We start from the raw sequence: 15204 nt of genomic DNA, 5'->3' as shown, positions 1-15204 counted from the left end.
CTTGGCGGTCCTGTTCTGTGAGCTTTTGTGGCCTACCACTTTGCGGCTGAGCTGTTGTTGCTCCAAGAAGTTTTAACTACACAATAACAGCACTTAGTTGACCAGGACTCTTTGAAATTGAGCTCAGGTGCATCCTGTTTCCATTAATCATCCTTGATGTTTCTGCAACTTGATTGGAGTCCATCTGTGGTAAATTCAATTGATTGGACATGATTTGGAAAGGCACACAACTGTCTATATAAGGTCCCACAGTTGACAGTGCATGTCAGAGCAAAAACCAAGCCATGAGCTCGAATGAAGTTGTCTGTAGAGCTCTGAGACAGGATTGTCTTCTGGCACAGATCTGGGGAATTGCAGGTCCCCAAGAACACAGTGTGGTCTCCATCATTCTTAAATGGAAGATGTTTGGAACAACCAATACTCTTCCTAGTACTGGCTGCATGTCCAAACTGAGCAATCAGGGAAGGGCCTTGGTAGGGGTTTGACCAAGAACCTGATGGTCACTCTGACAGAGGTCCAGAATTCCTCTGGAGGCTGAAAAGATTTGGCATGGACCCTCAGATCCTCAAAACGTTCTACAGCTGCACAACTGAGAGCATCTTGACTGTCTGCATCACCACTTGTTATTGCAACTGCTTGGCATCCGACCACAAGGCTCTACAGAAGGTTGTGCCTACGGCCCAGTACATCACTGGGGCTGAGCTCCCTGACATCCAGGACCTCTAAACCAGGCGGTGTCAGAGGAAGACCCTAAAAATTGTCAAAGTTTAAAGCCACCCAAGTCATAGACTGTTCTCTCTGCTACTGCACTACAAGCAGTGGCAATGCACCAAGTCTGGAACCAACAGGACCTTGAGCCGTTTCTACCCCCCAGCCATAAAACTGCTACATAGTTAGTCCAGTTAGCTATTGGTTCACTATTTAACGATCTGCATTTGACCCTTTTTGCACTAACTCTTTTGACTTATTACATACGCTGCTGTTACTGTTTATTATCTATCCCGTTACCTAGTCACTTTATCTCTACCTATATGTACATATCTAGCTCAATTACCTCGTACCCCTGCACATTGACTCTGTATTGGTACTCTGTGTATATAGCCATGTTATCATTATTTATTATATTTGTTCCTCTTGTTATTTCTCTTTTTACTCTGCATTGTTGGGAACGGCCCGCTAGTAAGTATTTCACTGTTAGTCTACACCTGTTTTTTACGAATAATGTAACAAATCAAATTTGTTTTGATTAGTTGCTATTGAGCTCATATTTGAGAGTTGAGAAATAAAAAGTATATCTACAGAAACTGAGAACATCCTCTCTCCATCTGTGACAGGATAGCAGTGTGTTCCCAGCAATTGGATGATTGTATAAAAAAAAAAAATCAGAACACTTCTTCCTCTCGGGAAAGGAGAGAGTGGCGCGCTCAACACAGCAGCAGGCCCCAGCGAGACAGGGACAGTCAGGAAGACTCTTTCATTACAGGAATCATGAGGGTGATGTACTTCACTGTGTGACCAAATCATCATTTTAGTCTCCTAAAAATTAGGGCGTTTTGAGTGAGGTGAATGAATGTGAAGCCCGCACCGATGCGACCAACACATTTTAAAAATTGCACAGCCAAGTCACAGGGTCTCAAAATGTGGCTTCGTGGTCACAGTCTGGAACCCTGCCTTGAAGGCTTCTCACTATAGGCATACTCTCTTTTGTTTTAATTCAATGATTGTGTGTGTGAATGTGAGTGTTTGATGGATGGAGGTGAAATGGGGGTTAGATTTGGGCTGAGTTAATGTTTGATAGTACAGAGAGCGTGTGTGGGTTGAGGTTAATCAGTGCTGGTTAATGTCATCGGGAGGGCAGCTTGGGTTAAAGTGGTCTTCATATTTTGCTGGACTCCAGCCGTCTGATCTGATGTTGGCTGCGGATCAGTGTAGTAGTATTCTCCCTTGCTTAACCCTCTCTAACCTGCATACATCTCTCCTGGAGAGACCTGATGACTGGAGACAACCACACACACACACAGGGTTTCCATTAGCTGGCAAAAAATTTTTAAGCCATTAAGTAGAACTGCTGCGGCCAAAATGACCGTAAGAAAAAAAATAAAATACCAGTTGATGCTAATACATTTCACCATCATGCTTATCGGTCTATAGGTTAATGTGTATAATTTTGTGGAATTAAATTGGCCTGTGTATAGTCGTTAGTCATCATGCATTTTATTTTTCCAACACAACTATCACACGTACAGCATACAGAGACAATTTTGAGCTGGATTTCTCCTAAAGAGTAAAACATATGCTTTTATGAACCCATTCATTGCGCAACCATTCTAAATGCAATCGCGTAAAAACGGTTTGGTGCATGATTTTAAAAATATTTTATTTCTCAACTGGTAATTTAAACTGCAAGCTCTGACCCGACTATTATTTTGGTGTTTATTTGTACTTTATATTCACAAAATGTATCTTCTATCATTTCTTAAACCGACAGGAACTTTTGAACATAAGATCAGCAGTTACCCCAATTCCGACTGACTCATCTGCCCTGGGCTCTTTCTGGGGTATCCAAGAGGAAATGCTGGCATTTGTGGCAAGAAATGGGGAATCCTGCCAGGATTAAGGCGAAGGGAAAACTGGCCACCTCTTCCCCTCCATTCTATTGGTCACTTGATAATAAGATGGATGACGTTCGAACACAGATTTGCTATCAACGGGACTCTCTAAACTGCAATATTCTCTGCTTTTCTGAAGCATGGCTTTTGGACAATGGCTATCCAACTGGATGGATTCTCCATGCACCGACTGGACAGGACAGTAGAGGAAGGGGAGGCGTGTGCCTCTACATCAACAACAATTTGTGTTCTGACTCGAGCACAGTGGTAATATTGACACCGATTTTAGTTTGTCATCATTTAGACTAATTTCCAAACTTCCATCAACAAGTCTCCTTTGCCTCTCAAACAAGCATACAAGGCCCTACCTTTTCCACCATTCTGTAAATCAGATCATGACTCCATACTCCTGCTTCCTGTTTACAAGCAGAAGCTCAAACGGAAGCACCAGTGCCATTAAGAAATGAATCAGAGATTATGCTACAGTGGTCGGTTTGCTAGCTCTGATTGGAATATGTTCCAAGACTCCCCTGATAACATCGATGTGCTAACCACCTCCGTCACCGGCTTCATAACGAAATGCATCGGTGATGTTGTCCCCACCGTGAAGGTTTGCTGCTTCCCCAATTAAAAGCCCTGGATTAAGACCGAGGTTGGTGCTACGGTAAAGGACAGGTCTACCGCACACTGGGCCATCACAGACAGCCCTGATGCTACAACTCAGAATAGGAACAAGTACAGGAAGTTGGCTACGACCTCTGCAGAGTCATCAAACGGGCAAAAGGACAATATTGGAATAAAGTGGAGTCATATTTACGCAGGCTCCGACGCCCATCCCATGTGGCAGGGGCTACAGTCCATTACGGATTACAAAAGAAGACCCAAACCCTCTCTACCAGACAAACTCTACACATTTTATGTACCCTTCAACAATAAAACCATACCGTGCGTGAAACCAGAGGACTAGATGATCTGGCAGACAGCGCTTGACAGCACCTCTTCCCCCTCAGAAGGTTGAAAACGTTTGGCATGGGGCCTCAAATCCTCAAAGGTTCTGCAGCTGCACCATTGAGAGCATTTCGACTAGCAGCATCACTGCTTGGTATGGCAACAGCTCCGCCTTCAGTCACATGGCGTTACAGAGGGTGATACAGACAGTTAAGTACATCACTGGGCCGAGCTCCCTGCAATCCAGGACCTCTATATCAGGCAGTGTGAAAGGAAGGCCCGGAAAATTGTTAAGGACTCCAGCCACCCAAGCTATAGACTATTCTCTCTTCCGCACGGAATGTGGTACCGGTGGATCAAGTCTGACACAACCGTTTCTATCCTCAAGCCATAAGACTGCTAAATAGATAACAAAATGGCTACACGGACTATCAAAGTTGACCCTTGTATTTATCTCTGCACACTCAGGACTTTACACATTCACACACACTGACACTCGCATACAGTCTTAATTTACGCTGCTGCTACTCTGTTTATCATACATCCTGATGCCTATTCACCTTATCCATATACTTATCTACCTCTTATCACTCCAATATCCCTGCACATTGTAAATATGGTATTGGAACTGACCCTGTTTATAGCTTCTTACTTTCTTCTGTTGTCCTTATTTCTTATGAGGTTTTTTTTTTTCATATTATGAAGCATGTCTTACCTTGCTTCAAAGTAGCCTATAGGCAAACTCCGACCATGGAAACGTGGAGGCAATTATTCATAGGCAGCACATGAGTTACATGAAAGCTTAAAATTGTTCCTACCATTTGTAATATTCTTTGTGGCAGTTGTGATTTTTATATTCGCATTGTTGTGGAACAGTTTCATTTCAATAATGTTTTAGTTTCTCAAAATCATTGTCATGTGGTTAATCATAAAAATTAAAATAGACCGTGAGGCCAGTGCTCAGGCGCTAGCACTCATTCAATTGACATTTCGTAAAATGATTGTTAAGAAATAAACCAAAACTTGTGTATCTTAAGTGTAGCAGGTTGTGAACTCTGCAAACAGCGTTCCACTCAGAGAATGAGAAAGGTGTAAATGACTCACTAATACAGGCATTAACAGAAATGAATGTAACCAAATAATGGGAATTAATGTTACATTTTACTACTGGTGACATGTAAAGGGGAATTGATGTTAAAAATATATATAAAAAAAAATGTATGAAAAGTCAAACAATTCACACAATGAAACAATGAATGGGCAAGAATTGTTGGGAGACAGCTGAGCCATTCTGGAGAGACTTGCCTATATCTTTGACACACCCTTCCCTTCCCCTTCTTGTCTCAACATTTTAAATTATACTCAAGACACATTACCTTCACACGTTTTATGCTTTTCACTTACAACCGCAGCTCAATAATTGAAAAGAAACGAATGATCCTCGATTCCTCTCTGGCTGTTATGCTTTCTGGTGAAGTATTTTGAAGTATTTTCTTTCTTTCTGTATAGACAGGAGTAATTATATAATTTTGGCATATGTTTTTCCATTTACTTCCCTATTTGCATTTACTTCCCGAGCACTATTTCTCTCCTGTTCTATTTGTTTTCATCAACCAGGGCCTAAAATTGACTTTTTGGCCCACCAGTCACTGTGGCAGGTAGATGGAAAAACAATCTACCAGACCAAATATTTTTTTGCCATAATTACTTTTAACAAAACAAATAATAAATAAAACAGATTACCATGCTTTGTAATGTTTCTATAACAAGACATGTATTAGTAAGAAGTAATGTGGTGTATTGTTGACTCTCATTACATTTTTTTGTGACCTCAGTCTTTTAATCAAAATATCAGCCAAAATGTTCAACAGCACCTTTACGGGTGGGAGGTTACCGTGGTAACGGGGCGATATATGTGAGAGATTTGGGATCTGACTAGGGCATCTCTTCGCTATCAGTTGAAGCAGCAGACTCAAACTATAATTTTGAAAAACAACCGAGGTTGTGAACAAAACAATGTAAATAGCCAAGAAACACAAGGACAGAGTCAAATTAGACCAACTTTTATGCCTGTGCACAGCGCCTCCACAAATGAATTTATCAGCACTTCACTCAGTGAGCTCAGCTCCCCTGCCAGGCAGTGTTGTTGTGCGAGGTGGGATATAGGATTATAATTTATTTGTGCAATTAGCAGCTATGAAACAAAACAGCAGAAATAAAGCTACTGCAGTATTTTTCTAACTCTAATGTGCTTATGCTTGACTTTTGACAATCTTTATTTGCGAATGAAATGCTCGCACTGTAGAGCCCTGTAAATTGACCATGCGCCAAAGTGACTGGTGAAATAGACATTCTTGCTCGCCAATGCCTAAATCTACCCAATTTTGGCGGGTGTTCATTGTATGCCCTGATATCAACTTTCTTTTATTGTCCAGAAGCCACAGGCAGAATCCTAGTCATATTAGCAACCCGTCCTAGTTGTTGCATCTTTGGAGTCCTCCTCTTTCTAAGTTTCTAACATAGAAGTTCCATATATGACAGAGATGAACATTTATCAGGTGCACTGTTTAGAATGATGTGTTTTCCCAGATGCGCTATTCAGAATGGTGTTTTCCCAGGTGCGCTATTCAGAATGGTGTTTTCCCAGGTGCGCTATTCAGAATGGAGTTTTCCCACATTGCATTTTGGCAAATGTTTCAAAATTATGTTTTATTGGCTGCTTCATTACATTAGTTGCATGTTCTGTTAACCTCTCTGGGATCGTTCGGGACGCTAGCGTCCCACCTCGCCAACAGCCAGTGAAATTGCAGGGCGCCAAATCCAAAACAACAGAAATCTCATAATTAAAATTGCTCAACCATACAAGTATTTTACACCATTTTAAATATACACTTCTCTTTAATCCAACCACAGTGTCCGATTTCAAAAAGGCTTTTCGGTGAAAGCAGGACATATCATTATGTTAGGTCAGCAACTAGTCACAGAAACAATTCAGCCATTTTCCAACCAAAGAGAGGTGTCACAAAAAGCAGAAATATAGATAAAATTAATCACTAACCTTTGACGATCTTCATCAGATAACACTCCCAGGACTCAATGTTACACAATACATGTATGTTTTGTTCGATCAAGTTAATATTTATATCCAAAAACCTCAGTTTACATTGGCGCCATGTTCAGAAATGCCTCCAAAACATCCGGAGAAATTGCAGAGAGCCACATCAAATAACATAAATACTCATCATAAACTTTGATGAAAGATACATGTTTTACATAGAATTAAAGATAAACTTGTTCTTAATGCAACCGCTGTGTCAGATTTCAAAAAAGTTTTTCCGCACAAGCACAATATTCAATAATCTGAGAACAGAGTTCAGCCACAAAAGCAAGCCATACAGTTACCCGCCAAATTGTGGAGTCAACAAAAGTCATAAATAGAATTATAAATCTTCACTTACCTTTGCTGATCTTCGTTGGAATGGACTCCCACTTCCAAAAGAAATGTTTGTTTTGTTCGATTACGTCCATATCTATGTCCAAATACCTCCGTTTTGTTTGCTCATTTAGTTCACTATTCTAAAGGCACAATGCGAGAGCGCAAAATCCAGAGGAAAGTCAAAAGAGTTCCATTACAGTTTGTAGAAACATGTCAAACGATGTTTACAATCACTCCTTAGGTTCTTTTTATAATACATATTCAATAATATTCCAACCGGACAATAACGTATTCATTAGAGAGTAAAAAGAAGGAATGGCTCGCCCGCGTGACCCCGCAGTAAACAGCTGATTGGCCTCAGCCTAGTCCACTTGTTGAAACAGCTTTTATTCGACAGCCTTCCACAATAGAAGCCTCAAACAACTTTCTAAAGACTGTTGACATCTGCTGGAAGCCTTGAGAAGTGCAATCTGGCCCCATAGACACAGCATATATTAGCATCTGGGACAGAGTAGCAGGCATTTTACTCTGGGCACCTTATTCATCCAAGCTACTTAATACTGCCCCCCTGTCACCAAGAAGTTTTTAAGATGCATTTTCATAATCTACATCTCTGTCATTTCTGTCATTCTGATCACCGTGGGTGGAAGCCCTAATGGATTATGTATCCAATGCATATGGGTCTGGTAAATTTCTCACATTGTCCGGCGCTGTATTTTCCTAACCCTGACACACGCTAACCCTGACACACACACACACACACACATATGTTATTGGAGGCTGAGACGTGGTGGGTCCCTGGCTTGAGGGGGTTACTAGGGGTTGAGGGGTTTCCAGGGGGGATATATGGAGGGGTGAGGAAAGGTGATGTTGGTAAGTCCTTATTGATCACTTTGATTGATTCCCGATTGGACAGTCCTACGCCAATGCAGCTGAGCTAATAGGGCTGGTCCACACTCACACAGAGCTATGTCTTACTATACTTGTGAGGACTGTTCTCCTTAACCCTAACTCCGAAACCTAGCCCCTAAGCCTAAAATTGTTTTTTAACAAATGAGGACCGGCAAAATAGTTGTGTTACTATTCTCGTGAGGAATTCTGGTACTCAAATCAAACTTTATTTGTCACATGCGCCGAATACAACGTGTAGACCTTACTGTGAAATGCATACTTACAAGCCCTTAACCAACAGTTCAGTTCAAGAAGATTTAAGAAAATATTTACCATGTAGACCAAAGTAAAAAATTATCAAAAGTAACACAATAAAATAACAATAACGAGACTATATACAGGGGGTACCGGTACCGAGTCAATGTGCAGGGGTACAGGCTAGTCGAGGTCATTAGCAGCGGTGTACAAATTAAATGTGGGGGTCAATGTAGATAGTCCGGTGGCCATTTTGATTAATTGTTCAGCAGTCTTATGGCTTGGGGGTAGAAGCTGTTAAGGAGCCTACTTGTGTATACTCACAAGTATAGTAAAACGTGAACACACACCCATCCATCCTTTATTCTGTGTTGTTGATAATTAACTTGGGTCCATAAAAGCATATTCACTACATGTATTCCTGTGTTGACATGATAAATGTAACCCCACCTTTGATGTATTGGCCCAGTGGTAAATGGAGGCTAGCTTTGGGATATGGATATATGTAGGCTCGGTGTAGCAAAAGGGTAAGGGTAGCAATCTCTACCCCATTTTTAATTTTTAAAAGACTGGCTTATTACTAATGTTAGATTTGTATATAATTTATGATGGCATCAGATTAAGTAGTGTAATTTAGTCAGTTTAGTCTGATTTTAACATTAATATCTGGTAATTGTGGATTGTCTTTCCAACAATATTGTGTAGGTTAGGAGATGTGTTCTATTGTGTTTGTATGACCTGAGGAGTAGTCTTGGAGTTTCTGCAGTACATGATCTCTCATTTTCCTTCGTTCTCCATCTTGCACTCTCATGCACAAAGCACTCTTGTTCCTCTAGTGAATATGTGCTGCCCACAGCCATTCAGCCTTTTGTGGGGTGAGGGGGGCCTCTCACTCCTACTCCCCCTCCCTAGGGGTCACTAAGGGGCAGGGGCAGAGTTTATACCGGTTAAGTGTGTGTGTGTGTGTGTGTGTGTGTGTGTGTGTGTGTGTGTGTGTGTGTGTGTGTGTGTGTGTGTGTGTGTGTGTGAAATCAATAAAACAGCAGCAGCAACAACTTAACAGATAGAGGGCATGTGATGGGGGAGGTACATGAATATGAATGGAGCTCCCACCCCCCACCAACCTTTCCCCCAGTATGAAAAGCTGTGTGTATGTGTGTGATAGAACAATGTGTGAGTCATCAGATTTCTGCTTGTTATTCTGGGTCAGTGGCAGGACAGGTCTCCATCCACTGTGTGTTTTTAATATGTAGTTGTGTGTTTGTCTACAGCAGGGGTCGGCAACAGGCGGCTGTGGGCCAAATTCAGCCCATAATTTTTAGTTTCCAGCTAAAGACAATTTTTTATTTAGGAAATCTGTTCCCATGTATTCACACACATAAAAAGAGACATATGATTGTCTCAATCTACGTTAGGTATGAAATTATTTATTTTCAAAGGCAGTCACTTTCTTTTCACCTAAGTTGTGATCAATTTGCAGTGTACAAATTATTACAATTTTGTTCCGGCCCCCTAACTATCTACTCTGACAAAAACCAGCCCGCTGCTTAATCTATTTGCCTATCCCTGGTGTACAGTGTCCATGTGTGAGAATGTGTTTGTTGTTGATTTGGTCCAGCCCACTCGTTCATGGTACCATGCACACACTCACTACTGTACTGCACGCAACTCATATAAACACAAGACAATGAAGATTAGTTTATTTTCATGATTATGAAACAGAATGATGATGATAATAAAAGTTATGTTGATGTCTCTCCTTGTAGGTGTGTTCTCCAGTTGTGACGTGCCGTCAGGGGTGGGACTTGCTCCTATGAGTGTTGCTAACTCTGAGTTGCAACAGCCGATGGCCTCCCTAGCTCCTCCTAGTCCCTTCACTGCCACAGCCCCCATGATCAACACGGTCTCCCCCCATGTGAGTACATACACACACCACAGACACAGACTAGGCACGTGCTGAACAGAGTCAGATCAACATTGTCAGAGACCTACTAGTTATATTAAGTTCAAATAGGTTTAGAAAAGGATGAGAGAGGAGTTCTCAGGGCTGTGATGATCTTGGCATTTTGGATGATGGTTATTGGGCAGCTAAATGGCAGTGATAACTGTTTGAATAGCAAAACATATATAGAGTACCAGTCAAAAGTTTGGACACACCTACTCATTCAAGTGAAAAGTGTTAAACAATCAAAATATATTTTATATTTGAGATTCTTCAAAGTAGCCGCCTTTTGCCATCTTTTGCCTTGATGACAAGTTTGCACACTCTTGACATTCTCTCAACCAGCTTCATGAGGAATGCTTTTCCAACAGTCTTGAAGGAGTTCCCACATATGCTAAGCACTTGTTGGCTGCTTTTCCTTCGGTCTGCGAGCTAACTCATCCCAACCCATCTCAATTGGGTTCAGGTCGGGTGATTGTGGAGGCCAGGTCATCTGATGCAACACTCGATCACTCTCCTTCTTGGTCAAATAGCCCTTACACAGCCTGGAGGTGTGTTTTGGGTCATTGTCCTGTTGAAAAACAAATGATCGTCCCACTAAGCGCAAACCAGATGGGTTGATGTATTGCTGCAGAATGCTGTGGTAGCCATCCTGGTGACTGACCGTGTCACCAGCAAAACACCTTCACACCTCCTCCATGCTTCACGGTGGGAAGGACACATGTGGAGATCATCCGCCCACCTATTCTGCATCTCACAAAGACACGGCAGTTGGAACCAAAAATCTGAAATTTGGACTCATCAGACCAAAGGACAGATTTCCACTGATCTAATCTCCATTGCTTATGTTTCTTGGCCCAAATAAGTCTCTTCTTATTATTGGTGTCCTTTTGTAGTTGTTTCTTTAGACCACGAAGGCCTGATTCCCGCAGTCCCCTCTGAACAGTTGCTCTTGAGATGTCTGTTTCTTGAACTCTGTGAAGCATTTATTTGGGATGCAATTTCTGATGCTGGTAACTCAAATGAACTTGTCCTCTGCAGCAGAGGTAACTCTAGGTCTTCCTTGCCTGTGGCAGTCCTCATGAGAGCCAGTTTCATCATAGAGCTTAATGGTTTTTGCGACTGCACTTGAAGAAACTTTCAAAGTTCCTGACATTTTCTCGATTCACTGACCTTCATTTCTTAATATAATGATGGACTGACATTTCACTTTGCTTATTTGAGCTGTTCTTGCCATAATATGGACTTGGTCTTTTACCAATTGCGCTATCTTCTACAAACCAAGCCTACGTTGTCACAACACAACTGATTGGCTTAAACGCATTAAGAAGGAAAGAAATGTCTCAACTGTTAATTGAAATGGATTCCAGGTGTCTACCTCATGAAGCTGGTTGAGAGAATGCCAAGACGCCTCACAAGTCCTCAACTGTCATCTTCATTAAATCGTACCCGCAAAACACCAGTCTCAACGTAACAGTGAAGAAGCAACCCCAGGATGCGGGCCTTTCACTTTGGTTAATCTTAATCAGTCCAAACAATTCAAATTCTTACTTTCCAATTAACTTCCCATTCCCTTTGTTCCCTTCACTAGTCTACACATCTCTGTTTCCTTTAACTCAGAAGCCCTCTCAATCACCATCATACTCTACCTCTATCTTTCTGTCTAACATTTACTTTACCAGGTGAACAAAAGGTTTGAAATTACAGTCAAAACAAACATGATAACTTCTGTTCACAGGGAGGCCACTTTAATTACTTGTGACTTGGGTTGCAAAGTGTCAGAAATTTTCCATGGGAGTTAAGCCCAGGAATTTTGGGAATTTTGCTTAAATTCATAGAAAAATTTAGCTTATAACAGTGAACTTTTTATGGGATACACAAGGTAATGCTAGGTCTTGTGGGATGTTTTGGTTAAACTGTCCCCAATTCAATGGAATTGCAACCCTGTGCATGCAGAGTGCATTCTTCCATTACATGTGCAGTGCACTCTTCCATCACATGGTCAGCTGATTGTCAAGATCTTGCACACTAATGAGATGCTATTGAGCCCAAACTACTACTACTGTCTGAGCCAAGGACTACATGCTTTCTGGTAAGTTTTGATTACAATACTGGATGGGGTGAATATATTTTATATGACATACATTATTTTTTTGTTAACTAGTAAATAGTAACCTACAGCAAAGTGTGTTTAAATCATTTCTAACTTGTTAACAATTTCTGCTTGTTAGTTTTTTCTACCATGTGAGTTTTTAGCTTGCTTGAGCCTGCTAACTGAGTGTTAATTAACCTGTTTGAATACAAGTTTCATGTTTAAATAACTCCTTTGTGAGATAAATGTTTTATCTAACTGCTTAACTACACTGCTCAAAAAAATAAATGGAACACTAAAATAACACATCCTAGATCTGAATGAATGAAATATTCTTATTAAACACTTTTTTCTTTACATCGTTGAATGTGCTGACAACAAAATCACACAAAAATTATCAATGGAAATCAAATTTATCAACCCATGGAGGTTGGAGTCACATTCAAAATTAAAGTGGAAAACCACACTACATGCTGATCCAACTTTGATGTAATGTCCTTAAAACAAGTCAAAATGAGGCTCAGTAGTGTGTGTGGCCTCCACATGCCTGTATGACCTCCCTACAACGCCTGGGCATGCTCCTGATTAGGTGGAGGATGGTCTCCTGAGGGATCTCCTTCCAGACCTGGACTAAGGCATCTGCCAACTCCTGGACAGTCTGTGGTGCAACGTGGCATTGGTGGATGGAGCAAGACATGATGTCCCAGATGTGCTCAATTGGATTCAGGTCTGGGGAACGGACGGGCCAGTCCATAGCATCAATGCCTTCCTCTTGCAGGAACTGCTGACACACTCCAGCCACATGAGGTCTAGCATTGTCTTGCATTAGGAGGAACCCAGGCCAACCGCACCAGCATATGGTCTCACAAGGTGTCTGAGGATATCATCTTGGTACTTATTGGCAGTCAGGCTATCTCTGGCGAGCACATGGAGGGCTGTGCGGCCCCCCAAAGAAATGTCACCCCACACCATGACTGACCCACCGCCAAACCGGTCATGCTGAAGGATGTTGCAGGCAGCAGAACATTCTCCACGGCGTTTCCAGACTCTGTCACATGTGCTCAGTGTGAACCTGCTTTCATCTGAAGAGCACAGGGCGCCAGTGGCGAATTTGCCAATCTTGGTGTTCTCTGGCAAATGCCAAACGTCCTGCACGGTGTTGGGCTGTAAGCACAACCCCCACCTGTGGACGTCGGGCCCTCATACCACCCTCGTGGAGTCTGTTTCTGACCGTTTGAGCAGACAAATGCACATTTGTGGCCTGCTGGAAGTCATTTTGCAGGGCTCTGGCAGTGCTCCTCCTGCTCCTCCTTGCACAAAGGCGGAGGTAGCGGTCCTGCTGCTGGGTTGTTGCCCTCCTACGGCCTCCTTCAGTCTCCTGGTAGCACCTCCATGCTCTGGACACTACGCTGACAGACACAGCAAACCTTCGTGCCACAGCTCGCATTGATGTACCATCCTGGATGAGCTGCACTACCTGAGCCACTTGTGTGGGTTGCAGACTCGGTCTCATGCTACCACTAGAGTGAAAGCATCGCCAGCATTCAAAAGTGACCAAAACATCATCCAGGAAGCATAGGAAATGAGAAGTGGTCTGTGGTCACCACCTGCAGAACCACTCCTTTATTGGGGGTGTCTTGCTAATTGCCTATAATTTCCACCTGTTGTCTATTCCATTTGCACAACAGAATGTGATATTTATTGTCAATCAGGGTTGCTTCCTAAGTGGACAGTTTGATTTCACAGAAGTGTGATTGACTTGGAGTTACATTGTGTTGTTTAAGTGTTCCCTTTATTTTTTTGAGCAGTGTATTTATCTGTACATGGAATTGTATTTATTGTTGTTTTTTCTTCGTTTTTTTCTTTCATCTTTCCAGTAAAATGCAACGGGCACTATCTGATGTGTGGAGACATTTCACTGCAGTTGTACACAGAAAAGCTGTGTACATTTGCAAATACTGTGCAGAATCATCTGGCCAAGTGCATAAAGTTCCCTCAGCGCCCACAACAAGAAACCTCTGTCAAAAGTCCTTCTACTTCTATTCGAGGTGAACATTATGAATCCGACACCTTATCGATAGCAACAGCTCATGGTCCTCCTGGAATCAGAAGTGTTTCGACTCAATGGAGGAACGTAGTCCAAGAAATGCTGATGAATGTCTTGCTCAAGCTGTGTATGCAACTGGTTCACCTCTGATGCTCACAGGCAATGTGTATTGTAAGAGATTTCGGAATGTTTTTCGCCCAGCATACACCCCTCCAGCCAGACATGCTTTATCTACTCATTTGCTGGATGCAGAGTTCAACAGAGTTCAAGTGAAGGTCAAGAAAATCATAGAGAAAACAGACTGTATTGCAATCATCTCTGATGGGTGGTCAAATGTTCGTGGCAAGGAATAATTAACTACATTATCTCCATCCCTCAACCAGTATTCTACAAGAGCACAAGACACAAGGGACAACAGACACACTGGCCAGCAGATGAGCTGAAAGCAGTCATCAATGACCTTGGACCACAGAAGTTATTTGCACTGGTGACAGACAATGCTGCGAACATGAAGGCTGCTTGGTCTAAAGTGGAGGAGTCCTACCCTCACATCACAGGTGGCTGTGCTGCTCATGCATTGAATCTGCTCCTCAAGGATATCATGGCACTGAAAACAATGGATACGCTCTACAAGAGAGCCAAGGAAATGGTTAGGTATGTGTAGGGTCAAGTTATAGCAGCAATCTACCTCACCAAGCAAAGTGACAATAAGAGCACCACATTGAAGCTGCCCAGCAACACCTGTTGGGGTGATGTTGACGTCATGTTTGACAGTCTCCTGGAGGGGAAGGATTCTCTCCAAGAAATTACCATATCACAGTCTGCTGATATGGACAGCCCCATCAAGAGCATCCTCCCGGATGATGTATTTTGGGAGAGAGTGGTAAGCAGCCTGAAACTCCTGAAACCTATAGCAGTAGCCATTTCACGAATTGAGACAATGCCATCCTGTCTGATTTTCAGACTCTGCTTGCAGATGTAAGA

At 42.2% G+C, this 15204-nt stretch overlaps 1 protein-coding gene across 3 annotated transcripts in view; it reads left to right on the top strand.

Moving 5' to 3' along the window:
- The window catches only part of mllt10 (MLLT10 histone lysine methyltransferase DOT1L cofactor), an 81394-nt gene that overhangs the window by 42819 nt on the left and 23371 nt on the right, over window positions 1-15204 (top strand). For all 3 annotated transcript variants that reach the window (XM_064949324.1, XM_064949326.1, XM_064949327.1), the window contains exon 11: window positions 9906-10054. In XM_064949324.1, coding sequence (XP_064805396.1) covers window positions 9906-10054 — 149 coding nt within the window. The remainder of the gene's footprint in view (window positions 1-9905; window positions 10055-15204) is intronic.

This window comes from Oncorhynchus masou, chromosome 30 (assembly GCF_036934945.1).
Source record: "Oncorhynchus masou masou isolate Uvic2021 chromosome 30, UVic_Omas_1.1, whole genome shotgun sequence".
Taxonomy (NCBI): domain Eukaryota; kingdom Metazoa; phylum Chordata; class Actinopteri; order Salmoniformes; family Salmonidae; genus Oncorhynchus; species Oncorhynchus masou.
Note: the sequence above shows the minus strand (reverse complement) of the source record. Positions and strands in the feature narration are given on the sequence as shown.